General features: G+C 47.9%; 1 protein-coding gene across 3 annotated transcripts in view; it reads left to right on the top strand.

Moving 5' to 3' along the window:
* Window positions 1–507: 507 nt before the first annotated feature.
* Window positions 508–27,208, top strand: part of LOC147678694 (nucleotidyltransferase MB21D2-like) — a 36,180-nt gene continuing 9,479 nt past the window's right edge. The window contains exons 1-2 of one of the 3 annotated variants that reach the window (XM_086946147.1): window positions 508–978; window positions 20,027–20,330. In XM_086946147.1, the coding sequence (XP_086802273.1) occupies window positions 20,129–20,330 (202 nt within the window). In that variant the 5' untranslated portion in view covers window positions 508–978; window positions 20,027–20,128. Of the gene's footprint in view, window positions 979–8,044; window positions 8,131–20,026; window positions 20,331–27,208 lie in introns of those variants that run through there. The other 2 variants (XM_086946146.1, XM_086946148.1) reach the window with 2 other exon arrangements.

The raw sequence follows: 27,208 nt of genomic DNA on the forward strand, positions 1-27,208 counted from the left end.
TCCACCCTCTCCTCCCGCAGCCCCCAGGAGACTCCCAAGCCCTTCTCTCCTCCACACTACTCTCCTTACGCCCCAGGAGCCTCTCCAGCCCTTCACTTCTCTCCTCACACCCAGGAGACTCCCCCAGCCCTTCTCTCCTCCCCTCACCCCCCAGGAGCCACCCCAGCCCTTCTCTCCTGCCCTCACCCCCCAGGAGACTTCCCCAGCCCTTCTTTCCTCCACACTTCCCTCCTTACCTCCCAGGGGACTCCCCAGCCCTTCTCTCCTGCCCTCACCCCCCCCAGGAGACTCCCCCAGCCCTTCTCCCTGCCACACTTCCCTCCTTACCTCCCAGGGGACTCCCCAGCCCTTCTCTCCTGCCCTCACCCCCCCCCAGGAGACTCCCCCAGCCCTTCTCCCTGCCACACTTCCCTCCTTACGCTCCAGGAGACTCCCCCAGCCCTTCTTTCCTACACACTTCCCTCCTTACCTCCCAGGGGACTCTCTCCTGCCCTCACCCCCCAGGAGACTCCCCCATCCCTTCTCCCTTCCACACTTCCCTCCTTACGCTCCAGGAGCCGCCCCAACCCTTCTCTCCTCCCCTTACCCCCCAGGGGACTCCCCAGCCCTCCCCTTGACCTGGGCCAGCCCTGGAAGCACACACCTGCCGCGCTGCGCCTTTCCGGGCCGCCAGGATCCGTTTCCTGCTCTTGGAAACTCGTCTTTTAATCCCCACCGGCTTCAGGTCTAAAACTCCTAGTGTAGTTTTTAAAAATAAAAAAAAACCCGGACACTCGCCGGAGAGGCGCTCTGGACGCCAGCCCCCGGGACGGGGTGTCCCGGGTCTTCCGGAGTCCAAAGGCTGCGGGTAGATGGTGTCTGCGCCCGGGCGGGGCTCACCGCCGCCCCTGGCCGGAGTGGGGGTACCCCGGCCCCGAAGGTCTCCGTGGATCTCCCCGCTGCACCTGCTGCTGCACAGAATGGGGGCGCCACAGGTAGGTGCGTGCGGGGGGCGCTCTCCCAGAGACCTCTCTTCAGATGCTGTGGTTCCAGGGCGGGAGGTGTCACATGAGTGGGGTTGTGTGTAAAAGCCTCCGCACTTGTGACGTGTGTCTCGGTCGCTGTTTACTGTCACATGTTTATAAATAGTTGCATCGTTATAAGTATCTTTGAAGCGATTCGCACATTGCTGTTTCTATTTTGTTTTTCCAAAGCGAAACACTGACTGCTGTTTAGTTTAACAACTTTTTAATCAATCAATCAAAGACATTTATAGAGCGCACTACTTACCCGTAGGGTCTCAAGGCGCTTGGGGGGGGGGGGGGGGGGGGGAGGTGCTGTTACTGCTCGAACAGCCAGGTCTTGAGCTTCTTCCTGAAGGAGAGGTGGTCTTGGGTCAGGCGCAGGTCGGGAGGGAGGGAGGGAGTTCCAGGTCTTGGCCGTCCGACATAAACATACCAGCCATTGTGGTAACATGCTGGCCAGCTGGTAAACCCACCGCTGCACCGAGGACACAACTGTGACACGTTTCAATCAATCGGGGAATTTTAAGCCCCCTACCCACCCGTGAGGGTCTCAAGGCGCTGGGGGAGGGACAGCTCCGGTCAGTCGAAGAGCCAGGTCTTGAGTGTCCTCCTGAAGATATGCTGGGTGGGGGCGCGCCTCATGTCGATCCAGGTCTTGAGTGTCCTCCTGAAGATGTGCTGGGTGGGGACGCGCCTCATGTCGATCCAGGTCTTGAGTGTCCTCCTGAAGATGTGCTGGGTGGGGACGCGCCTCATGTCGATCCAGGTCTTGAGTGTCCTCCTGAAGATGTGCTGGGTGGGGGCGCGCCTCATGTCGATCCAGGTCTTGAGTGTCCTCCTGAAGATGTGCTGGGTGGGGGCGCGCCTCATGTCGATCCAGGTCTTGAGTGTCCTCCTGAAGATGTGCTGGGTGGGGGCGCGCCTCATGTCGATCCAGGTCTTGAGTGTCCTCCTGAAGATGTGCTGGGTGGGGGCGCGCCTCATGTCGATCCAGGTCTCGCCTCATGTCGATCCAGGTCTTGAGTGTCCTCCTGAAGATGTGCTGGGTGGGGACGCGCCTCATGTCGATCCAGGTCTTGAGTGTCCTCCTGAAGATGTGCTGGGTGGGGGCGCGCCTCATGTCGATCCAGGTCTTGAGTGTCCTCCTGAAGATGTGCTGGGTGGGGGCGCGCCTCATGTCGATCCAGGTCTTGAGTGTCCTCCTGAAGATGTGCTGGGTGGGGGCGCGCCTCATGTCGATCCAGGTCTTGAGTGTCCTCCTGAAGATGTGCTGGGTGGGGACGCGCCTCATGTCGATCCAGGTCTTGAGTGTCCTCCTGAAGATGTGCTGGGTGGGGGCGCGCCTCATGTCGATCCAGGTCTTGAGTGTCCTCCTGAAGATGTGCTGGGTGGGGGCGCGCCTCATGTCGATCCAGGTCTTGAGTGTCCTCCTGAAGATGTGCCGGGTGGGGGCGCGCCTCATGTCGATCCAGGTCTTGAGTGTCCTCCTGAAGATGTGCCGGGTGGGGGCGCGCCTCATGTCGATCGCAGCTCGTTCTAGGTCCTTGCCGCGATGTAGGAGAAAGTTCTTCCACCAGTTGTTGCTCTGCGGATGCGTGGGAGGTCGGCGGATCGGAGGGTCCTCTTGGGTATGTGGTAGGAGATTCTGTCATTGAGATATTGGGGTCCCGTGTTGTTGGGGTATTTGTAGGCGTGGGTATCTTGAAGGTTACACGCTTCTCAACGGGGAGCCAGTGGAGGTTCTGCAGATGTTGGGTGATGTGTTTGTTTCGAGGGATGCCAAGGACGAGTCTGGTGTAGCAGAGACTTGTTTTTTATTTTTATTTCAAAGAGTTTTATTGAAGACATTTTATAATGCAGTACAGTGGTAATGCGAGGGGCAATACAGGTGAGATACAAGCGCCTTTGTGGCTACAAAAGGCTCACTGCAGGATTGGCTGATCTTGGTAGTTGGCGTATCTGTAGGCCCCAGGAGAAGGGAAAGAGAAGAGTGGGAAGAAGAGGATAGGGGGGGGACCTACCAATAACATGGTGGTTTCCCTTTAGCCGTTTTCGTAAAAGGGGGTGGTGATGAACAGAGTTTCTGAATGATGCAGAATACTCCTACCCAGTCAAGAGATCAGGGTTTGATCCATCACCGTTTTTTAGCTCACTGCACCATCCCAGCTCAGAACCTGGCTACATGCAAATTAGTCTGTTCCTGTCCCAGTGCATGATGGGAACAGGGCAAACCAAACTACCAAGCCAATTCTTATACTGGGAAGGAAACAAGCTTCGGGGACCGGTTTCTGGCATTTCAGCCGTCGTCAGCTTGCTTGAATCCTGATGGTGCAATGAGCAAGGGACTCACGTCTGAGTATACCCTCCCACACATAGGGTATACTCAGACGTGAGTCCCTTGTTCATTGCACCATCAGGATTCAAGCAAGCCGGGCCGACGACGTCTGAAATGCCAGAAACCGGTCCCCGGAAGCTTGTTTCCTTCCCAGTATAAGAATTGGCATGGTAGTTTGGTTTGCCCTGTTCCCATCATGCACTGGGACAGGAACAGACTAATTTGCATGTAGCCAGGTTCTGAGCTGGGATGGTGCAGTGAGCTAAAAAACGGTGATGGGTCAAACCCTGATCTCTTGACTGGGTAGGAGTATTCTGCATCATTCAGAAACTCTGTCCATCACCACCCCCTTTTCCAAAATCGGTTTCCCTTTAGCCTCCAGTCTGGTAAAAGCAACGGGAGTTGGGTGGTTGTCTATCTACGGGGGTTTATGTGACCCTAAGTGTGCGTCCAGGGCGTCCCACATCTCACTTCTTGCTATGTGACTAGCTGAACTCCTGGCCGTGATGTTGTCTGCCCCCCTGAGGACGGTTACCCAGATGATCCAGCTCCTAAAGGTCACCTTGCCTGTGTTCTTCCAGTTTGCTAATATTGTTTTTACTGCCGCTGTGAGTAGCACAACCAGTGCATCACTCCCCTAGGGTCGAAACGTCAACGCATTTCTCTTTTTTATGAATCAACTTGACAAAATCTACTAGGACCCAAGAATTAATTCATGTACCTATTGGATTATTGCATATATAGTTGACTTTGCGAATAAGTCTGTGTATTGACATCTATGTATGTTGGTTTTAATGTTTATCAGTCTGGCACCAAAATCTGTGTGATCTTTGTTTCTTTGGACAGCAAAATTAATGTTTTAATACAACTCAGAGAGGATGAAAGTGTATGACCAAAACTTTACTTTAATCTTCATTGTGGTCAGTGTGCTTTGTTCTCTATCGGTACAGGTACCACTATCCTTGTACCCTTACAGGGACTGATATCTCAAGTAACACAATCGGAATACTATATCATGGTGTGTTTCATTCCGACAGAACCATTATTAATAGTTCTTCTAACTCCCCAGCACTTCTGGGCTCTGCATCTCATGAATGCCAAGGGAGCCTAGTCTCAATTCCATCTCATGCCTCGTCTAACTCCCCAGCACTTCTGGGCTCTGCATCTCATGAATGCCAAGGGAGCCTAGTCTCAATTCCATCTCATGCCTCGTCTAACTCCCCAGCACTTCTGGTCTCTGCATCTCATGAATGCCAAGGGAGCCTAGTCTCAATTCCATCTCATGCCTCTTCTAACTGACCTGCACTTCTTGTCTTTGCATCTCATGAATGCCAAGGGAGCCTAGTCTCAATTCCATCTCATGCCTCTTCTAACTGACCTGCACTTCTGGGCTCTGCATCTCATGAATGCCAAGGGAGCCTAGTCTCAATTCCATCTCATGCCTCTTCTAACTGACCTGCACTTCTTGTCTTTGCATCTCATGAATGCCAAGGGAGCCTAGTCTCAATTCCATCTCATGCCTCTTCTAACTCCCCAGCACTTCTGGTCTCTGCATCTCATGAATGCCAAGGGAGCCTAGTCTCAATTCCATCTCATGCCTCTTCTAACTGACCTGCACTTCTTGTCTTTGCATCTCATGAATGCCAAGGGAGCCTAGTCTCAATTCCATCTCATGCCTCGTCTAACTCCCCAGCACTTCTGGGCTCTGCATCTCATGAATGCCAAGGGAGCCTAGTCTCAATTCCATCTCATGCCTCGTCTAACTCCCCAGCACTTCTGGGCTCTGCATCTCATGAATGCCAAGGGAGCCTAGTCTCAATTCCATCTCATGCCTCGTCTAACTCCCCAGCACTTCTGGGCTCTGCATCTCATGAATGCCAAGGGAGCCTAGTCTCAATTCCATCTCATGCCTCGTCTAACTCCCCAGCACTTCTGGTCTCTGCATCTCATGAATGCCAAGGGAGCCTAGTCTCAATTCCATCTCATGCCTCTTCTAACTGACCTGCACTTCTTGTCTTTGCATCTCATGAATGCCAAGGGAGCCTAGTCTCAATTCCATCTCATGCCTCTTCTAACTGACCTGCACTTCTTGTCTTTGCATCTCATGAATGCCAAGGGAGCCTAGTCTCAATTCCATCTCATGCCTCGTCTAACTCCCCAGCACTTCTGGGCTCTGCATCTCATGAATGCCAAGGGAGCCTAGTCTCAATTCCATCTCATGCCTCGTCTAACTCCCCAGCACTTCTGGTCTCTGCATCTCATGAATGCCAAGGGAGCCTAGTCTCAATTCCATCTCATGCCTCTTCTAACTGACCTGCACTTCTTGTCTTTGCATCTCATGAATGCCAAGGGTGCCTAGTCTCAATTCCATCTCATGCCTCGTCTAACTCCCCAGCACTTCTTGTCTTTGCATCTCATGAATGCCAAGGGAGCCTAGTCTCAATTCCATCTCATGCCTCTTCTAACTGACCTGCACTTCTTGTCTTTGCATCTCATGAATGCCAAGGGAGCCTAGTCTCAATTCCATCTCATGCCTCTTCTAACTGACCTGCACTTCTTGTCTTTGCATCTCATGAATGCCAAGGGAGCCTAGTCTCAATTCCATCTCATGCCTCGTCTAACTCCCCAGCACTTCTGGTCTCTGCATCTCATGAATGCCAAGGGAGCCTAGTCTCAATTCCATCTCATGCCTCTTCTAACTGACCTGCACTTCTTGTCTTTGCATCTCATGAATGCCAAGGGTGCCTAGTCTCAATTCCATCTCATGCCTCATCTAACTCCCCTTCACTTCTGGTCTCTGCATCTCATGAATGCCAAGGGAGCCTAGTCTCAATTCCATCTCATGCCTCTTCTAACTCCCCAGCACTTCTTGTCTTTGCATCTCATGAATGCCAAGGGAGCCTAGTCTCAATTCCATCTCATGCCTCGTCTAACTCCCCAGCACTTCTTGTCTTTGCATCTCATGAATGCCAAGGGAGCCTAGTCTCAATTCCATCTCATGCCTCGTCTAACTCCCCAGCACTTCTTGTCTTTGCATCTCATGAATGCCAAGGGAGCCTAGTCTCAATTCCATCTCATGCCTCGTCTAACTCCCCAGCACTTCTGGTCTCTGCATCTCATGAATGCCAAGGGAGCCTAGTCTCAATTCCATCTCATGCCTCTTCTAACTGACCTGCACTTCTTGTCTTTGCATCTCATGAATGCCAAGGGTGCCTAGTCTCAATTCCATCTCATGCCTCGTCTAACTCCCCTTCACTTCTGGTCTCTGCATCTCATAAATGCCAAGGGTGCCTAGTCTCGATACGATCTCATGCCTCGTCGAACTCCCCTGCACTTCTTGGCTTTGTATCTGTGAGTTCCAAGGGTGCCCAATCTTTAGTCTTTTATTTTTTCCCCTACTTACACTTCTTGTCTCTGTAGCTCTTGAACACTTCTGCCTGAGGAGCTCATCTAGATATGTTCCTTCCCTTTGCACGTGCTCTGTATTTACAGTGTGGAAAGTAATGCGACAAGTACCAGAATGTAGAGTAAAGACCGGACTGTGTGAACTACTCGTCCCGGGTGTAATGTAATGTAAGTAACACTTTTATAGCGTGGCTGCCACCCAACGGGTGTCCTGGCGCTGAGATTACCAACAAAGAAACACTGTGTGTAACTGAATTTAAAGAATCCGAGGTGGAGATTCATCTCTGGGAAAGAGTCTAGTTTTCAATTCCTTCCTAAAATGTGACCGTGTTCATTTGTCTGAGCTCAATCGGCAGTGTATTCCAGAGTCTGGAAGCTACAAAACTATATGGTCAGCCAGAGTCTGGAAGCTACAAAACTATATGGTCTGCCACCCAGTCGAACTTTAACATGTGGAATGCATATCAGATTGGCTGAAGAGGAATGCAGGCTTCTAGCTGGAGAGTAGCAGAAGTATTTCCTCTGTGAAAGGTTAGGCCCCATTTTATGTACTGCCCTGTAGACAATACAGAGTGCCTTAACCCCTTCGCTGCGGCGGCTATTCCGCCGCAGCGCTAAGGGGGCGGGGGGGGCGCGCGGCGCGCTCATGCTGGTGACGGAACCGCTCCATCACCTGCCACGGTCGTGCTGTGCTCATGACAGAGCGGTTCCGTCACGGCCCCGCCCGCTTAATGGAACGCTCAGTGCAGGCGCGGAATCCGCGCCGTGCAGGCGTGCCGAGCGGGCCGTGACGGAACCGCTCCGTCATCAGCACAGCGTGACCGCGGCTGATGACGGAGCGGTTCCGTCAACAGCAGGGGAGGGGTTAAACTGCACTCTCTGTGCAATGGGCAACCAATGAAGATCTTTTAGGGCAAGCAAGGCTGAAGCTCTGCGTTGTCTGTTTAATGCACGCTTAGCTGCGATAACCTGTATCCTTTGCAGCCTTTTTCACAGAGAAGCTGGAGCTCCTCGGAGGTGGGCATTGTAGTAATCTAATTTGCTCATAATCGTACTCCAGTCCTTACCACTTGAGGTTTGACTGAGGCTGGTAGAAAAGGGAGTCTTTTTCGAAGAGCTCAGAGCAGAGAACCGGTTTCTCTGCTCTTCGAAGTGAAGAACAGAGCGGATTGTCACCAGGTGACGCCATGATACCAGTGACGCCATGTTGCCAGGGACGCCTTGTTTTCAGTACTTCACTTCCTCTAAAACCGTTTGTAATCGTGAACTTCGGTCCAAGTGGTTCATGTGCAGTGCAGCAGGGACACACCTTGGCGGACTGTCGGGAGGGGAACTGAAAGCCCAGTTGGTGCTACCTAATGACCCTGCGTTACCAAGGAGACACAGGTGTTTGCCCAGGATCACACTGTGGGCCGCAGAGGACTCGTTGCTCAACAGGTGGATGGTTCAAGTGGTTATTAAGCATGTTGGTTCCACATACAACCCTATAATTTGAAGGTCCTGATGCCTTTAGATTACATTTACCAGATTACCCCCAGATCATCGGCGACTTGGCATTGCAGCCCATTTTCAAACCCTTGTAATCCTGAGCTCGATTAGTAACTGGGATGAGCCACGCCTACATGTCCCAGAAAGCAGTGCGTTGAATGGGTGCCCAGCGCCAGAAGGTGGTGTTCAAGGATTCAAGGGTATCCTTTCTGTTCATCTGTGCGCAGGACTCGAGGGCAGTTTGATAGCCCTTGACCAAGGAGCCACAGGAGTGAGGGGCTGCTGCAGGCTCTTGGACTGCTAAGGACGTCTTTCTTAAGCTTTGCCTTTGCAGGGTAAGTGAGGTGGAGCAGATAACTCTCCCTCTAGGGGGTGGCTTGGACTAGAATGCTTCAATCAGTCGACACTTGCAATAAATACATGGTCCAGACGGTGTTATTCCTTTAAGAAAATACAAGGCTTTATTTATGTAACCTTTATGCGTCTTCCTGCGCGTCACATGGTTTTCTAGTCCTGGAGGGCCCAGCCCAGCACACTCAGTTTGTGGAGGTTTATAATAAATGAACAGCCTTCGGACGGGGCAGCAGCGTCACCTGTCCAGCTCGGATCAGGGAGGAGCCTTGGAACTCTTTGTGTGACCACAGGATAGTCACAGGTTCTTGTAAGAGCATCTGAGGCTTGTCCACACCTGGCGAGTAGCCATTGGCTGGCTGAGCTGGAGCAGCAAAAGCGTTCATTCAAAGGCTTGTGGTGCCTTGGCATTCACATTAGGGGGGTGGTAGTCACCCATGCTAAAAGGAGTACCGCTTTGTCAAGCGTTCCCACCCCTGGCGCACTCCGACTTGCCACTGACTTCAACAATGTAAATGTCCTGATTTTGCCAGATCTTTCCGCAGCGTTTGACCTGCCGACCACGCAATACTTTTGGTCCGTTTTAGTGTTTGTGCTATTTCAGGCACAGAAAATGATTATTTCTCCTCTTCCAAAGAATGATGTTAGTCTCTCTCTTCTTCGAGTACATGGTACCCCGATGCCTACTCCCCCAGGGATCAACACTAGCTCACCAATCTTTACCTTCAGCCTTTGTCCTCCTTTACACACTCTTGAGGTTTCCAACTTCTTCCACATCCACATTGTTGTTAAATTCTTTTTCTGTTGGACGACCGTCTGGTCAAGTAAAGGATTGGATGGACAGACGTTGCTTAAAGCCGATAGGACATGAGTGAAAAGCTTGTTCCAGGCAGGAGTGTCTTTAGAAGGAGCTCTATCCTCCAGCCCTCTGAATTGGGTCCTCGTCCCATACCCGCTGGAGAGAGCCCTGGGTGCTACTTAGGTTTCTTCGGGTGGGCTTGCCCCATCCTCGGCTACCTTGCGTTCGATTGGCCTTGTGCGGTATCATGGCCTCGATATGCTCCAGACTCGATCACTATAGTCATCTACTCTGCGTCTGAATGCCTTCTTCTCCTTTGGCTGCAAATTATTTGGGATCAAGGAGATTGTCTTCTCACCTCGGCCATGTGGTTTTGTTGCTCGTCCCCTATCCTAAAATCACTCTTTATGCACGCCAGGGTATCGTTGAAAGTCAGGTTCGCAGACCCTCAGTTCTCTTCCTGCCTTTGTTTTTCTGCAGAGGGTGAGGACTTCCTCCTCTGTGGGCACTCTTCGATTCTCCAACCAAATGCTCCTCCATGTCTCCATTTCAGAAGCCTATGAATCGGTGACTACTTGTTTTCCTGTTCACTTGAAGGCTTCGGCACGCTCTCCCCTTAGAACCACGCACCACCAAATCCCATCGGCTCTTCAGGGAAAAAAAATCAAAACTTGCCCAACTTTTCTGCCCCATCCTGATGTAGCTGCCGTCTGTCAGCGCCAAGAGACGTCTTGTGATGACGTGCTCAACCAATCCTCTTTGAGATTGCTTTGTGATGGACACCTGCCAGCCAGGAGCCATATAGCCATTGTGCAACATAATTTATCGGTCCTGACTTTATATGATCGTGCATTGCATGCTGGCACTTTTGGGCACACACACTCAACGAGTAACACCCAACTACCACCTCCAGATCCTAAAGTCATGTTGACTAGAAGGTCAGGACTGGTTGAATGAGACGCTGATGACACGAAGGCAGTTGGTCCCTCTGAACGCATCATATCCACATTTACACGCACCGTGTCGATGTAATGATTTTTAAAAAATACTTTTTTTAGTGTACTGAGCAGGGAACACATGGGGAATCTTCCCTTTTTGGCTGAGACTGGAGCATTTCTATTAACGCTGTGCCTCCCGACCTTGCTACAAAGCTGGCAGGATGAAAGCTGACTGCATGACCCTGTGCCCCTCAGAGCCCGCCTGCCTGAAGGCTGCAGTGCTGAGTGAATCATGCCAGGGTTCAATGAGCTTGTCAGGTCAGGGGGTGCGAAGGGTACTGACTACCATGCAGTGTTTCTCTGGAGCAAGGAGTATTGGGAATATGGAATATCAGGCCTTGGCAGTCTTAGATCGTTCGTTGTTTAGATTAGTCGTGGTTCTGGAAAGTCGTTGTTAAGGATTGTTCGTGGTTCGGACTTCGTGATTCAGGTAACTCGTAATTTAAAACTTCGTGGTTAAGGTTGTTTCCCCCACAATCATCAGTTCAAGTCAGCCCCTCGCCTGCAGCTTCCCCACTGGCCATGAGATGGCTACCATCCATCTGATCTGCAAGCCTCCCAGTCCAAGCAAAACTTTCATGAACTTTGCTGACCTGATGTAATGGCTGGATTTTCTGTTTAGATGGGATCAGCCCCCAGGGGCCCCTATGACCCAGCCAAAACGTACTCACCTTCCCTCCTCAGATCGTATTCACACTGGATAGATATACTGATATATATATATATGTATATATAGGTCGCACCTAAGGATGGGGAATATACATAGACTTTCTACAATATCTTATTCACATCAGTTGGTCTCGCGGCCACCCCGACCCAGACCGTTCTACCCTAGGGCAGATCTGACACACAATCCGGTGCGTCTACACACGGGCCTGCAGAACCCAATGCTCTCTTCTCCAAATTGTTCGCAATCCGGCGAAACTACGCGCCAGTATCCTCCCTGGCGTTCTCACTTATTCAAGCCACAATCCTGTGGGTATCTACACTGGTAATCCCCCCCAGTGCTCTCATTAACGCCGCATATCAACGACGACCACATTCCTATGAACAGTTATCAGGATAATATCTCAGTTACCTACTCGGAATAAAACTATAATAATGACTTTAAACACGGTTCCAAATTATATGGTGTACTTTCTGTTCTTGGCATCAAAGGTCCACTCACTCCCTCTTTGTTCGATCACCATTTACCTGATCGGGATTACACATCCGTTCACATAAACAACTTTCGACTAGGAGATGCATTCACCGAGATTGAACAGGAACACAAGGCACACGATAATTCCATAAGAATTAGGGTATTTATTAACAATAGACACCAATCACATTACTATGCAACATAACTTCTGCAAAGAAAAGGTAAAGATTAGAGCTGGTCGGACGTCACCTGATTAATATGAAGTTTGGGCTCGGCAGTCATCTAGGTTCCCTTCTCGTCTCTGTGTCCTGGCTCGCCTTGCAGTCACACCCCAGCCGTCACAAGTACACGTCTGCACCGCTAGGCTCAACCTCGTCTGCTTCCCTCCAGGGCACTGGAACCTTGCTGATTATTAGCTACCGTCTCTCTCTCTCTCTGTATCAGTGCGCTCCGCGCTACTTCTCGTTCAGTCTATCTCAGAGAGTTTCGGTCTTAAATCTTTCTCCAACTTCAAAGATGGCGACTTGTCCACCATGAAAATGAATAATGGCAGAGATGCTAACGGCTAGATGCCGCCTACTGACAAACTGACTAACACCTTTGCTAATATCAAAGCCCGTTCCTTCATGGAAAGTTACGGCCAGTAACCTGCCGCCCACCAAATTCTTGTACCTCCCCGTACCAAGGACACTTTCCCAGCCGGCCGGCCTGAAGTTGTGTCTTCGGAGTGGAGAAAAATACATTCCTTCGATAAGGGTCAGCCTGAACCGGTTCTCTCCAAGCGAACAACAGCTTGAAACTAAAACATTACTCTTCACCTAGAAAGCCTTCTCGAGCTACCGGGCAGAAAGCAAAATGGAGTCTGTCTCGTTTAAGGCCTACGGAGCCCATAATATGCATAGTTCCATGAAAAACAGCTCAACATGTTAGCAAATGAGCAAATCATGACTAATACTTATATATCTATCCCCTAACTTAAATTCATAAGCCTTACTCTAAGGAAAATGGTACGAAAATGCCCTAATATATATAAGACAGGGTCCCTGTCTATCGGCCTAATCCCTATGCTATGGGGGTGATAGGCTGGAGTCACTCTCCATCATTCTCCTTCTCCAAAGAGCTAGCAAAAAGACAGCCATAACACCTGATCAGCACTACATCTATGTAACCTTTTAATTAACTCCTTCTCAGTGAAGTTACCCTCTCTAGACAATCCTCCAAGACAATGCAACAGGTGCTCCTTGACAGAGCTAGCATCTACTTTATAAATAAATAAATAAACCAAAAACCTCTGTAGAACCCACACCAAAGGCATGATTTTCAGTCTGGTCTTCACCTTGCAGACTGTTTAATGGCCACCCAAGACTCCCAGTTTTACTAGTCGGACTTACGTCTTCCTCTTCATCGCCCACCTAAAAGTGTCCATGCTCGTGGGTCAAGATAAAGTCACCCACAGTAGAGCTGATTCAACGGCTTCATTTCTGACATTCAAGCAAGGCTACGTTGCCCTGGTGATTGGAAGTGCCTGGAATCGCTCCATGACCCTGACGCTCGGTTTCAGGGCTCGCGCCCCAAAAACTGCACTCTATTAAACCAAAGCCCTCCACATCTTGATACACAGATAAGTCATCAGACACAAACTAGGTGTCAACAAGTGCAAAACAAGGTGATGCAAACAAGTCCAAGATGAGCTCACAAGACTGAAAACACTCCTCAACTTAAAGTAACTATTTCCAAACCTCTAGAAGGCGTAGAGGCATCTTGAAGCTGATAAACATGTGTCACGCCAATTCCCAACACTTTTGATACCAAACTCAATCATCAAGTGCTGCCGATCAGTTCTTTTATCAAAATAAGTTGGTAAAAGGCACATTTTGACAACATAAAGAGAGCTGCCGCCCTGCAACCTGTCAATCCAACCAAACACCAAAGTGCACTTCCTTTAAAATGATCTTGCAAAAAATCCTTTTTTACATCGACTCATTCTAAAGCTAGCACATATGTGCACTATATTCTGTCCTGTAGTGCTGTGAAGTTGCTCTGTGGACAAGCTCTTTCACGCCTCCTGAACAATCAATGCTTCCTTTACACTAGGTACCTTCCCTAACACACTTTAAGTTAGCAACTCCACTCTGTTTCTGAAAATGCAAACCATGACAACCTCACCAACTAGAGACCCAGTACACATGCATTCCTCAGATCAATATTTGAGAAACTAGTCACCATCCAATTTTAAGACCATATTAAAATTGCCCTCCACTGCGCCTACCAATCCAGTTTCAAGTGATGCTACATCAGAGACCGCAGCTACCCCGGTGATGGTCTGAACACCCTTCCGGTCACAGATGATTGTACCTCACATCTCTTGGTCCACCCTGGTCTCTTTTTGCACTCACTACTACTGAATATCCAGCCTGGGTACTTTACTGATTTTGTTTATTTTTTTTCTCAGCCCAGTGGCATCTCCAGACCTGAGTCACTTGAGGAGTGCCTAACTTACTCTTTCACTCACCCTCGGTCTTAAAGCTATGCATGGGGAATTTCTCCGGCCTCTTGAGTCTCTCTAGTCAACCACAGCTTTAGCAGTTTGTAAATGACAAACCACTCCATAGGAAACCTCCAAGAATAAGAACACATCATCTCAAATACTCATTGCAAACTGGATGTCAAGTGTCTGCCTCACACTGAACCCAACCAAGACCAAATCCATCCTCCTCGCCAGCTGTTCCAACCATGCCCAGATGGAGAGCTGGCCCTTCAACATGAAGCTGGACGTATTAGTGAAAAGTCACATCATGACAGTGACCAGTCCCCAAAGCTTACTTCCACGTTAAAGAACTTTAAACATCCTCATAATGCCCATTATTTCTGCACATTTTAAAACCTATCTTTTTCAAATTTAGTTTTAAGAGCTTATAGCTTTGGAATTCCTTACACCCGGGTCATATTGTTTGGGGCCAAGAACAACAAGTTTTCATGTTTATATTGGCCACTGGACCAGTAGACTCGACCGCCTGCAACGCACACCGTGGCCGTCGACTCCATAACATACCATAGTGTGGATCTATCATAGGCGATTGTCTGCCTTCAAGGTGAGTTTTTTTATCCACATGTGCAAGTAGTGCAAACGTGTGTAAGATTCACTAGTGCAAATACTTTACTATTAGAGGGGTGCTCTATGGAGATGTAGAGAGTTTAGCAAGCTTCACTGACAGTATAAAAACATGTATACAAGTTTTCAAAATGTTACCCCTGGGCGGCCTGAGTTTGGGGGTGCCTGCCCCCCCCCTCCCGCTCTTACCTGCAAACACCGGGGCCGCCATAGGTCTAGCTATGCCACTGGTTCTACAAAGGCTGATTGACAGCTTCAATCAGTTCTGAAGCAATTTTGGTCTTGAAATAAATACCTCTAAGACCAAATATATGATGTATACTAATAAGGGCTAGTGAGTGGGGCCATCAAGGTTGGGCGGAGGTACTCGAAAGAGTCCAGGAGTTAGACCAGTCTGGTTCCTGGGATCCACAAATGCTAAAGAGTACCCTAACCGTAAAGAAATAAGCGGGAGCTACAAGCCAGTTGGACAACAAGGCCGCACAATCCACACTACGTCCAGTAGTGGAAATCTATATGGCCCAATTAAGAGGGAGAATTGTCCCTCTTAATAGAGGGTGTGCGGGATGTTATCTTGGCCAATAGTGGGGTGAGGGAAATCAAATGGTTGAGGGCACTCAAGAAGGGTTGGAATGAGTTAGGTCTGTGCATAATTCTGGAGTGAGCCACAGCTGATTAAGAGAGGGGATGCAGCCCTAGCTATAAAGGGGATGAAAGATAATACCACTAGGTCCAGTGATCAATCAATCATAAAATTTGTAAAGCGCGCTACTCACCCCTCTCAGCGCGCTGGGGGTGAGGGGTGCTGCTACTGCTCGAAGAGCCAGGTCTTAAGGCGCCTCCTGAAGCTGAGGTGGTCCTGGGTCAGTCGTAGGTGGATGAGGAGGGAATTTCAGGTCTTTGCTGCCAGGTAGGAGAACGATCTTCCTCCGGTGGTGGTTCTACAGATCCGTGGGATGGTGGCGAGAGCGAGGTTGGCTAAGCGGAGCTGGAGGGCGGGGGTGTAGAATGTGAGTCGGCTGTTGAGGTATTCCAGGCCCAGGTTGTGGAGTGCTTTGTGTACGTGGGTGAGCAGTCTGAACGTGATCCTTATGCTGACGGGGAGCCAGTGAAGATCTCAAGTGGGTTGAGATGTGGCTGTGGCGGGGGATGTTAAGGATGAGTCGTGCGGAGGCGTTTTGTATTCGCTGGAGACGGTTCTGGAGTTTGGTGGTTGTTCCAGCGTACAGGGCGTTCCCGTAGTCCAGTCGGCTGGTGATGAGGGCCTGGGTGACTGTTCTCCTGGTTTTGGTGGGGATCCACCAGAAGATCTTCCGGAGCATGCGCAGGGTGTTGAAGCATGAGGAAGAGACGGAGTTGGCTTGTTTGGTCATTGTGAGCAACGAATCCAGGATGAAACCCAGGTTGCGTGCGTGGTCTGTGGGTGATCACTCATCCACAGCCTCCCAAAGGACCCTAACAAGTGCTTTCCTCTTATTAAAACCAGTGTGTGAAGCCGAGGAATCTCTGTATTGTATTCGTCCTCTTCGGGCTCAGTCTCTGTACCATCAATTTAAATATGCTTTGCTCTCTGTAGCAGTCTTTACTGCTAGTTGGAGAAAGATGAACCGGGGATCCGAGAATTGTTTCGAATGTAAAAATATATGTGAACGTGAGGAGCATCTCTTGTTCTTCTGCCCACTTCATGTAAATCCCAGATCCTCAGGGCTTGTCCCAATGTGCAGGCTCTCGAGCCAACCCACCATAGGAGAAGCATTCAGGGTATGCAAAAGTGAAACCTCCTCGATCTTGGTTGAGGCTGTTTCAAAGTTTCTTCCCACAGCATGGCTTATCAGAGGCAACATGCTAGATATCCTATGACGCAAAGCGTGAATATATCCAGGTGATCTGAATTGCCCGTGGCGATGGCTGATGTTTGCAGGTTTTACACCATTGGGTCAATTGAATGTACAGTGGCAGTTAGTGTAGGAAATTATGCTTTTTTGCATTTTTTTTATATATAAATTCATTTTATTGTATTTTCGATTTTAAATTGAACTATTTATTGTCTGTTTATATCAAAATCACAAATGTTCTTGCGTATGTTTTGATGATGAAACAAATGTTTCGAACTTTTACTTTGGAATTTGGAGAAAGTCAGTCATCATCCAAAGGGGTATGCAATCCACAGGCAAATTTAGAATTATTTAACTAAAACCTTAATAAAATCTAATTTCGAGCCAGTCCTGTCACTGATGAGAACCTATTTTAGGCAGATGTAAATAATGTGCTTAGGGGTTGTGCAATGGCTGACCTATTGCCCACGCTGTACACTGTGATGAGTGGGAGAAACATATGTATGACAATTTAAATGATCTATAGATGAAGTCCGCTGAGTAAAAGCCCCTTTGTGTATGTATTTTATGTGTGAATTCTTTGGAAACAGCAGTCTGAGACGGCTAAAGCGGTCTGAAAGGGAAGACCAAAAAAAGACTAATAATGAAGAAAAATGTATTATAAGCAACATGAAAATATATTTGGAGCTCAGTTCTTTAAGTTAGTTACAAAATATGTCAGTGTATTGGTGCAGATTCTTGAGTTTTGGGAATTCACAAGACTTTACATAAATAACCTGGAAACCGTACTCCTAGCAAACCTTTGTCAATTCCATTTTCAGGTAGCAGATATAGACCTGTATTGTTGCTCATGCTAAGATATGTTGAGCGATTTTATGTTCATTTTCCCTACACCCCTTTTTTTTCTCACCCTGGAAAGTGTTCTACTCCTGTCCTTGTTGGGTGTACATTTTCAACCTTCTCTAGAAGAGACTTCTTTTAATCTGAGAGCATCCTTTCCTTGTGTATGTTCAGAGTGTCACTCCTCCACCTTCCAGGACAGACCAAGTCCTTGGATGTCCCAGAACTGGAATCCTTAGTAATATCTCAGATTTAGGGGAGCATCTAATGGCCCACCCTTTCATTATTGAAGGGAACATGCAGAATGGATGAAGCTGTCAAACGCAAGCGAGGTCTCCCCGGGACCCCAGGGCAAGGGCGTCCCACTTACCAGAGAGCTTGTCGGTCTGTTTCTGTTCTTGTGGTCTGGTTCTTCACCTTTAGAGAGACCCTCAAACCCCCACTCGCTCTCAACATGGAAACTCTTTTGGTGGCATCCATTCCTTGTACTTATGCTGGCAAAGGTGCCTCAGTGAGTTCAAGGCTTCCCCCGTCAATTCCAGCGAGACCAGCTCTTTCCAGAGTTGGTCAATTGAGTATTACATTGTAGGAAAACAACTATTATTTTCATCATTTAGAAAATGAAGAATTCAATAATGAAACTCGGTACAAAAACAAGTTATTATGATTACCCCTGTTTTGATCATCCCCATCTGGGGGTTCTCTTCGGCCCAGAACAAGGGTCTGAAGTCCAGTTTTGAACCTAGCTGCTGTGCTCAGGATCTTAACACCAACTTGTTCTCTGCAGTGTCTCAGACCTCATTCATTAACTTGAGTTGACCACCTTGTAACACATGCGTCTTCATTCACCGGCCAGTCCCCTTTCCCGTTGTTGCCTCGGTTTTGCTTTGCAACTCGACAATATCCCTATTAATTCTCTGGGTTTCTTGTTTTTCAGCAGAGCAATATTTAGCATGTTGAAAGTTCATCTAGTCATCTTTAACTGCCTCAGACCCCCTGCCAATCCCCATGTCTACTCTTCGTCTCTTCCTTTCCTTTCTGCAAACACACACACCCCGATTCTGTAACTTCCATATACCTACACATACATGCTTCCCTTTATGGGTGTGAGTGTTTGATTGATTCAGATGCTCTGTCCATCAACACCCCCTTTTGTACTGCTTTTGGCCGCCATAAGTGTGTCAGGGTATGCTCAGACGTGAGTCCCTTTCTCACTTTGTCACTGGATTCAAGCAAGCCAGGCTGAAGACGGCTGGAATGCCAGAAACCGGTCCTCGGAAGCTTGTTTCCGGTCCAGGGAAGACATGGCTTGGCAGTTCGGGCTGGACTGTTCCCATGAGGCAAAGGGTCAGACTGATTTGCATATAGCCATGTCTGAACTGGGGTGGCAGAGTGGGCTAAAGAACATGATGGATTAAACCTAGATCTGTTGACTGGGTGTGAGTGTTTGGTTCAGATGCTCCGTCCATCACCACCCCCTTTTGTACCGCTTTATGTAACAGTGGCACAACTTCCCCCCTTCTAGAGAAAACCAAGCAAATGTTGTAAATGGTATGTGTCAACTGGGAAACCTGCTAGGCTTCTTGAGCAAGGACTTGCACTTGTGCAGTGTCCCAAGTATTACACTTTAAAAAGAAAGAAAACCTGTTTCTTGTGCCTAAAGCATCGGATACCTTCAGGTTCTTTCCTAAAACTCTCTTTTTCCTCGACCAGCCGCTGCACATCTTCCAAAGAGACAAAATGCCATGCATCTTCCATTGTCATGAATTTCACGCATCACCCCATGGAAAATAGATTGCCATAGAACAAGTATGGCCATTATGCCAGAATTAAAGTTTTTTTAATTAAATGAATCATCCTGAATATGCACGGTGTGGTATGCACATTGTGCAACTAACATTTTACCATCTTCCTATTGCAAAGTAGTAATTTGGTTAATATTAGGGCGAGGATGACTGTCAACTCAAATAGCCTATTTCAGTCATCGTATGCTGACACAAATGCATCACCCTCCCTTTTGTTTCTTTGCCAAAACTATTGGGGTCAACAAGTCACTCGATTAACTGTGCTCTCCCATATCATGTCTGCAGATGCCATACATTATCATTCACTTTTAATTTGAATAGGCTACAATTTCAAAGTAAAGTATTAAGATTGTAAGTCGTGTTAAAAAACCTTTGTAATTCAGCAAGAGAAGTAAAGGTTAATGTGGACGTATACATAGTTCTTGTATTAAAAAAAAGAACCTACTATTTAAAAAAATATGTTTTATTAAATTCACCAGTGGTAACTTGAGCTGCTTATGACTGCACCTATTACATCACTGATGTCTGAAATCTACAGCGGTGCAATTATACTTATGTACGTTACATATAACTGATACATTTCAGGTGCTTTTTTTTTAGTTTAAAACGCTAGGTTCTTTTGTTATTAGAAGACCTATCTATGAGTCCACCATCCACTTTAACCTTTGTGTTTTTTTCTGTGAATTTCTTATGTTTGCTTTAATATAAGTTAAAATCTTAGTACATGTGTGTGTGTATCTATGTTTGGTTTTACATTCGTATTTCTTTTGTATATGTCCATTCATTTGCTTGGCAGCAATTTCCTCTTTTGTTACTGTGTTAGTATCTAGCCTTGCACAAGGACAACTTCTTTGTGATTGAACCAGTGATTTGTCGTTCATGGATCCTTCCCTCTTGTTCTCCTCTCCCGCAGGAACAGTTCCAATAAATTTCTGTGCCAACATGCGGGCATTTTGGCAGAAAGCCTCACACTACAGAAGCGCCTGAACGTGAGGTACCACCTCAGGCCAGTGGCATGGCTTCCTCTGGGACAGCAGCGATAAATTCCAAGCCTGCATTGGCCCGGCCGCTGACGGACCTAGATTTCCGCTCAGCGGCACGCATCGAAGACCTCAACAAGTTGGTCCAAGAGTTCGGCAAGCATGAGATGCGAGACTATGACGATCAGCGGGCGCTGGAGGTTCACAGTGCCAAGGACTTTATCTTCTCCATGCTGGGTGAGCCACACTCAATCTACTAGGTTCTACCAACTCAGTTCCTGGTATCTGATTGGGTTCTTTAGTTTTCATTATGCGGTTATATGCATGAACTTCTTCTTGGCTTTGTTGCTTCTTTTCCTCAATCCCTTCTTTTCTTTTCCTTTCCACCCTTCCGTTGCTTCTTTTTCTTCCCACCCTTCTGTTGCTTCTTTCCCTGGCCATGGAAAGACTGCCGGAAAGGGACATCATAATCCCTATGTTGGTATCTGCGAAGGCACTGCCTCTGTTCTAGGGTTTACGATCCAACTGACTGGCTCCTTGAGCCTGCCGGACATGTTGGTCGGTCCCTCCGACCGCAGCGGTTGGACTGACCTCATCCTAATGCGGCACTCAGACCGTTATGCTGGATGGCGGTCAGACCACCACCGCCAGCCTGTCGTTGGCAGTCCGACCGGCATCCTAATCATACCCTTAGTTCTGAATCCAGTAACGAGGGGATCCATTGAAGTCACCTGTAAAAATGGGTCACCTAGAATTGATGATATATCTATTGCATGTACGATACAAATTAGGAAACTATGTTGTTCCCATGGCAATTAGTTGGGGGTATGTACACCCTAACATTTTCTGTAGGTGTCGACCTAAATAACAACAATGTGTGGTATTTAAATATTGACTATGGTTTTACAAGTCTTTTACCTTGATAACTTTATCTAACTTTTATATTGGTTTAAGGTGAAGTTGTACCCTTTTAATGCAGCATTATTATACGTCTTATTTTAACTGTTCTCAACCGCACTCCTGTATTGGTGGCTCAGAGCCATAGTAGAGCTCCCCAGCTTGTAATCTACATGATGATGCCCCTGTTCTTATGGTATATACTACCAATGGTAGTGTCAGAAACCTTTTATAGGTTTTCATTGAGTAACTTGGTTCAGCCTATGCACTGATTCTGTCCCCCGCCCTCAAATTATACTGATTCCGTGTTTTTTATCTTGTTGTGATTTTGCTGATGGCCAGAGTTTTGCATCTTCCAGTTCCTGGACTGAGACTTTTACTAACTTTGTAGTTTTCTAGGTTCCTGTCCCCTCTCCTCCACCACCTCCCATCACCCTGCCACCACCATGTTGCAGGTCAAGATTGAACAGTTTCCCCCATGTCTTTATCCTGATGAGCGTCTGCCCCTCAGGATACTGCTATTGCACCACGGTTTGGCTGGGTGAAGTGGGAATGTCGGCCAGCAGCAGCCTACAGTCGGTCGGTGGAATCCTGGATGCGGCTGAGACCTGTGGTCCTGTGATGCTCTTCTGAGGTTGGCAGTCCGTGTAAAGCAGTGGCCTGCATGGACCTGGCTGCTGTGACCCCTTAACGAAATCCAGGTGTCAGTTTTTAATAGTAAGTTAGTGATGATCGGACAATATAAGTGGCTCTCCTGAAAATGGCAGTTTGGGCTGGACTGTTCCCATGAGGCACAGGGTCAGACTGATTTGCAAATAGCCATGTCTGAACTGGGGTGGCAGAGTGGGATAAAGAACGGTGATGGATTAAACCCAGATCTTTTGACTGGGTGTGAGTGTTTGATTCAGATGCTCTGTCCATCCCCACCCCCTTTTGTACCGGTCTCCTGAAAATGGTGGCGCTCCCAAGATTTTTATACTTTTTTACAACACTTCCAATATGGATACCTCCGAAATGGCATGCGGACTTGCACTCTATAATTACGTCGCTTCTATGGGGCACAGGTTGGAAGGGGGTAGCACTCTTAACAATGCAACGTGTGACACAGGAGGGAGGACTCGTGGTCCCGGACTTTGAGCAATACTATCTGGCGGCCCAGCTTCAATGGACGGCAAGGTGGATGAGTGACCTCAATCTCAGACCCGAGAAATAGACCCTCTTGCTCCAGACCTTCGACTTCTGTGGAAGTTGTTGTTGGGTAAGGGCGGGGACACACCTGAGAATACTGAGATGGTCACGACAGCCAGGAGATGCTGGAGACGAGTTCTCTGAAAAACAAATACCAAATTCCCATACTCACCTGACCTTCCCCTGATGGCATTGCTGCTGCTTCCTTGTGGAACAACATGGATAGGACTGGAAGATTGGGAAACAGCAGGAGTAACAAGAATAGGCGATCCGTACAGCGGGGGAGAATTCATGCCATTTGAGGACCTCGGAGAGAGTTACGAGCTGCCCCAAGGGATTTTTTTGTTAATTGCGGGATTAGTGGCATCAATTAGTGCATACTGGAAACTGGGACCCGCTGAACCACCTACACATGCCACTTGTAGATACTTGGGCACTGGGAGTGGTAGAATTAAAGCAGTCACATGCCTATATGGGGCACTGAGTAGAGACTCGTCGCAGGCACTGTCCAGATTTTGGAATAGCTTGGTCGAGGACCTGAATATCACCATAGATAAATCCTGGGTAAGTATATTAGAGGGGATCCTCAAGAAATGCCAGATTGCATCAAATTAACTTCTTCATACTGCACAGAGCCTGCCTCTCTCCCGGGAAGATAAACACATTTTTCCAGAGAGATGATGCGAAATGCCGGAGATGTGGGGTGGTGGATGCGGAATTACTCCACATGTTGTGGACATGCCTTGAATTTCAGGAGTTTTGGGAAGAATTAACAACCACTATTAGGGAGACAATAGTTCGATCCCGCCCAATCGTGCTCACTGGCCATTGGGATTGTTCCCACACAATGCTAAGAATTGGGTTACCAGTCGATTTCAGGATCTAGCGCTAGTGAAGCGGGAGATGACAAGACATTGGAAATCCCCTGCAAGACCAAAAAGCCTCACTTGGAGGGCCGAATTCGAAAAATGGGCGGACTGTGAGGGTAGGGTTCTTCTCCGATATGCTGGGAAAGGGATTGGGTCACTGGAGCGGGCTCGTGCCTGGGAGACCCTGTCCAATAGCCTAAAAGAGCCTGATCTAACCTTGGGGGAAACGACCCCGACCGGAAGGTCCCCACCGGAACACCAGAGCCACAGGTAGAGAGTAAGGGAGAAGTAGGACTGTAGAGAAGAACCACTAGCATATCCCTACACTGGAAACTGGCGGAGAAGGGGCCGGAGGAGGGAGGGGGGAGGAAGAAAGAGGTGAATTGGGTCATAACGATCCATTTAATTACAATTTGAGATAGCCACGCATATGGTATGGCTTTTGGGATCTGCTAAGGGGGGGTGGGAGGGAGGGTGTTGACCATTGAGGTTGATAAAATAATGTGTTACTAAGATGGGGATATGTAAAATTAGATATGAAAATCGAATAAATATGAAGTAGCTTTGAATGTTGATAAGCACTATAGAAGAATGAATGCAACATCGCAACGGAATGTATATTAGATTTTATTTTCGAAACCCTCATAAAATATGTTTAAAAAAAAAAGAAAATGGGGACCTGACCTACGGATCAATCAGGACCCGTGTTAGGCAGTTGGGCCTCTCTTTAAGCCTCTTCGCCTCCCTCCTTGGGCCAGGGTTCTGTCTCCCAGCCCCCCGAAATACGGGAAACAACATTTACAACGCAGTCATTACATCGCACTACCTTTACATAGCATGTCATTACAACGCAGTCATTACAACGCAGTCATTACAACGCAGTCATTACAACGCAGTCATTACAACGCAGTCATTACAACGCAGTCATTACAACGCAGTCATTACAACGCAGTCATTACAACGCAGTCATTACAACGCAGTCATTACAACGCAGTCATTACAACGCATGTCATTACAACGCATGTCATTACAACGCATGTCATTACAACGCATGTCATTACAACGCATGTCATTACAACGCATGTCATTACATTGCATGTCATTACATTGCATGTCATTACATTGCATGTCATTACATTGCATGTCATTACATTGCATGTCATTACATTGCATGTCATTACAACGCAGACATTACATTGCATGTCATTACAATGCAGACATTACATTGCATGTCATTACAACGCAGACATTACATCGCACTACCTTTACATAGCATGTCATTATAACTCAGTCATTACATTGCATGTCACTACAATGCATGTCACTACAATGCATGTCACTACAATGCATGTCACTACAACGCAGGCATTACATTGCATGTCATTACAACGGATGTCATTACAACGCAGACATTACATCGCAAGTCATTACAACGCAGACATTACATCGCAAGTCACTACAACGCAGCCATTACATTGCATGTCATTACAAAGCATGTCATTACAAAGCATGTCATTACAAAGCATGTCATTACAATGCAGACATTACATTGCATGTCATTACAACGCAGACATTACATCGCACTACCTTTACATAGCATGTCATTACAACGCAGTCATTACATTGCATGTCACTACAATGCATGTCACTACAACGCAGGCATTACATTGCATGTCATTACAACGGATGTCATTACAACGCAGACATTACATCGCAAGTCATTACAACGCAGACATTACATCGCAAGTCACTACAACGCAGCCATTACATTGCATGTCATTACAAAGCATGTCATTACAAAGCATGTCATTACAAAGCATGTCACTACAACGCCGACATTACATCGCAAGTCATTACAATGCATACCATTACAACGCATAGTACCCTTACACTGGCCAACACTTACCCTACTGATGCACTTACTGGAGTTAGAATACTAATTATTACCCCTACACTATCCAACACTTACCTTAAATTTGATGTAATGGTATGCGTTGTAATGGTATGCGTTGTAATGGTATGCGTTGTAATGGTATGCATTGTAAAGGTATAATGCGATGTAATGGAATGCGTTATAAAGGTAGTTTCTGAAAATGCGATGTACTGGCATGCAATGTAAAAGAATGCGTTGTAAAGGATGTTGTGATGTAAAAACTGCATTGTAACGGCCTGAATTGTAAATGTATGCGTTGTAACGTCATACATTCCCCAAATACACGGTGGGGAGGAAGAGGCGGGCATGGTGCCAGGTAGATGTGCGTATGTGTGCCCCCACCTACCAGCGGCCTCCAAACACCTGCCACGAACCGTCCCGCTGTGGTACCCTCCCTTGATTTTCGCATGGCCTTGTGGGTAGAATGGTGACAGAAGCACTGACGTGCCACTGCCCACCACCGCACCGCTCCTGTGCGTGAGGGAGGCTGTGTCTGCAGCTGCGGTGGGTGAATGGGGAGGGAGGCGGGGAGTAGGCCTGGGCAGGTACAAAGGACTACTTTAATTCCTTCGTTCCCCCAGGATGGGTCCCTCCGCCCGCATTCCACCCTGGTTGAGGCAGGAGTGCCCCGGGGCTGCCCACCCCACCTTGCCTCAGTTTTGTCTGCCTGGCCCCTCTCTTGCATTCACTCGCCCCCTTCAAGGTCACGATCAAGCCGTGTGCTGACGACACCCAAAATGTACATTAAAATTCCTCTGGACTCGTGACACTTATCGACCCGCAGAGGCGGCTGCAGCAGCGCCGGGCAGGGTGACCTCTGCCCGGTGCGAGGCAACCGCATCGCAGCGAACCTCGCTTTCTGCAACCTAAGGGGGTGCACTGCCCTGGGGACCATCCCTTAGGGAGTGGCGCCCCCACTGGCCACCTTCTGTGCTTCGACAACGGGTCCAAATGACGTCAAACCCAGTTGAGGACAGGGCAACTTTAGAAAACAGTCCTAGCACATACAACAGATAGGTGTTTCTCGCCTCCTGTGAGCACCTGCGCCGTTATGGCATGTGCCTAGAAGCTGTCGGGGCTAAGTGCTTTACAAATGTAACTACTACGTTTTTTTTAAATCTGTTTTTCCCGCGGTTCAGTTACAACACATACTTCGCCCCCCTGCAGCGGTGCACTTTTTTTCCACATATCGTCCCTCAAAGCGCTACATTAGTACTGCAGCGTTCCTAATATATGACAAAATGTTTGTGAGATTAATAACAATTAATCTGATGTTATCTCTTTAACACTACAGAAAATAGACAAACATATTTCGTGAAAGTCTGATTAAGGGGTATTTTCATGTTTGAATGAGTGGTAGCATTTTGTTATCACCCACACTGTTGCCGAGGGTCTACACAAACCCTAACCAAACACTGGAAGCTTCAGCTTTTTCATGGAATTCAAGATAAGTTTCGAAAGGTTAGTGCATTCCAAAGGGAGGGTGCCTGCACAGACAAGCATTGGAAAAACCAATGCCTGGTGGTCACCACTATTGGCTGTGCCAACGCATGATGTTTTAAAAATGTGAAAGCACTGGCAAAGCCAATAGGGGTGACTGACCATCTTAAAACTATAGAGTACATTGTTTTATGTACTCTGAAGATGGCTGCCACATTGTGTGTCACAACATAAAGTCACAACACAGCACAGCGGCCATTTTTAAAGTACAGAATTAAATGAATGGATGCAACTTGACAACTCAACACGGTGGTGAGCATGGAAATATAGGAAGCCATGTTTTCATATATGAAGGTGGCCTCCATGGTGCGTGAAGCGATGGATGACTTTTCTTGGTGGCCATCTTGAAAGTACAGAAATTCATATTTTCTCTAGGTTTTATTATGGTCAGTCGCTGCTGTTGGCTTTGCCTAAGTCAACGCATATTCAAAGCATCCGGCATTGTGAAAAGGCCATTAATGGCAGCCACCGTGGAGCGAGAAAGGAGTGGTAAGGAAGAGAGAGAAGATGGGGGGGGAAGGCGTACCATGAGGCACAGTAACCTGTTGTGGTGCATCACCCAGGACCTACACAAGCCCGCCATCCGATACCTGTCACAGCATGTAGTAGTCATTGGAGAGAGACTGGGTGGGAGAAGGTTGTGGCTGCAGAACAACATCACGGGCAGTGTCAAGCCTGCCACCCTGTGCTTGTTGCTCTGCAGAGTAGCACTGGGAGGGAGGGTGTGA

This window comes from Lissotriton vulgaris, chromosome 12 (genome assembly GCF_964263255.1).
Source record: "Lissotriton vulgaris chromosome 12, aLisVul1.2, whole genome shotgun sequence".
In the NCBI taxonomy this organism is placed as follows: Eukaryota; Metazoa; Chordata; class Amphibia; order Caudata; family Salamandridae; genus Lissotriton; species Lissotriton vulgaris.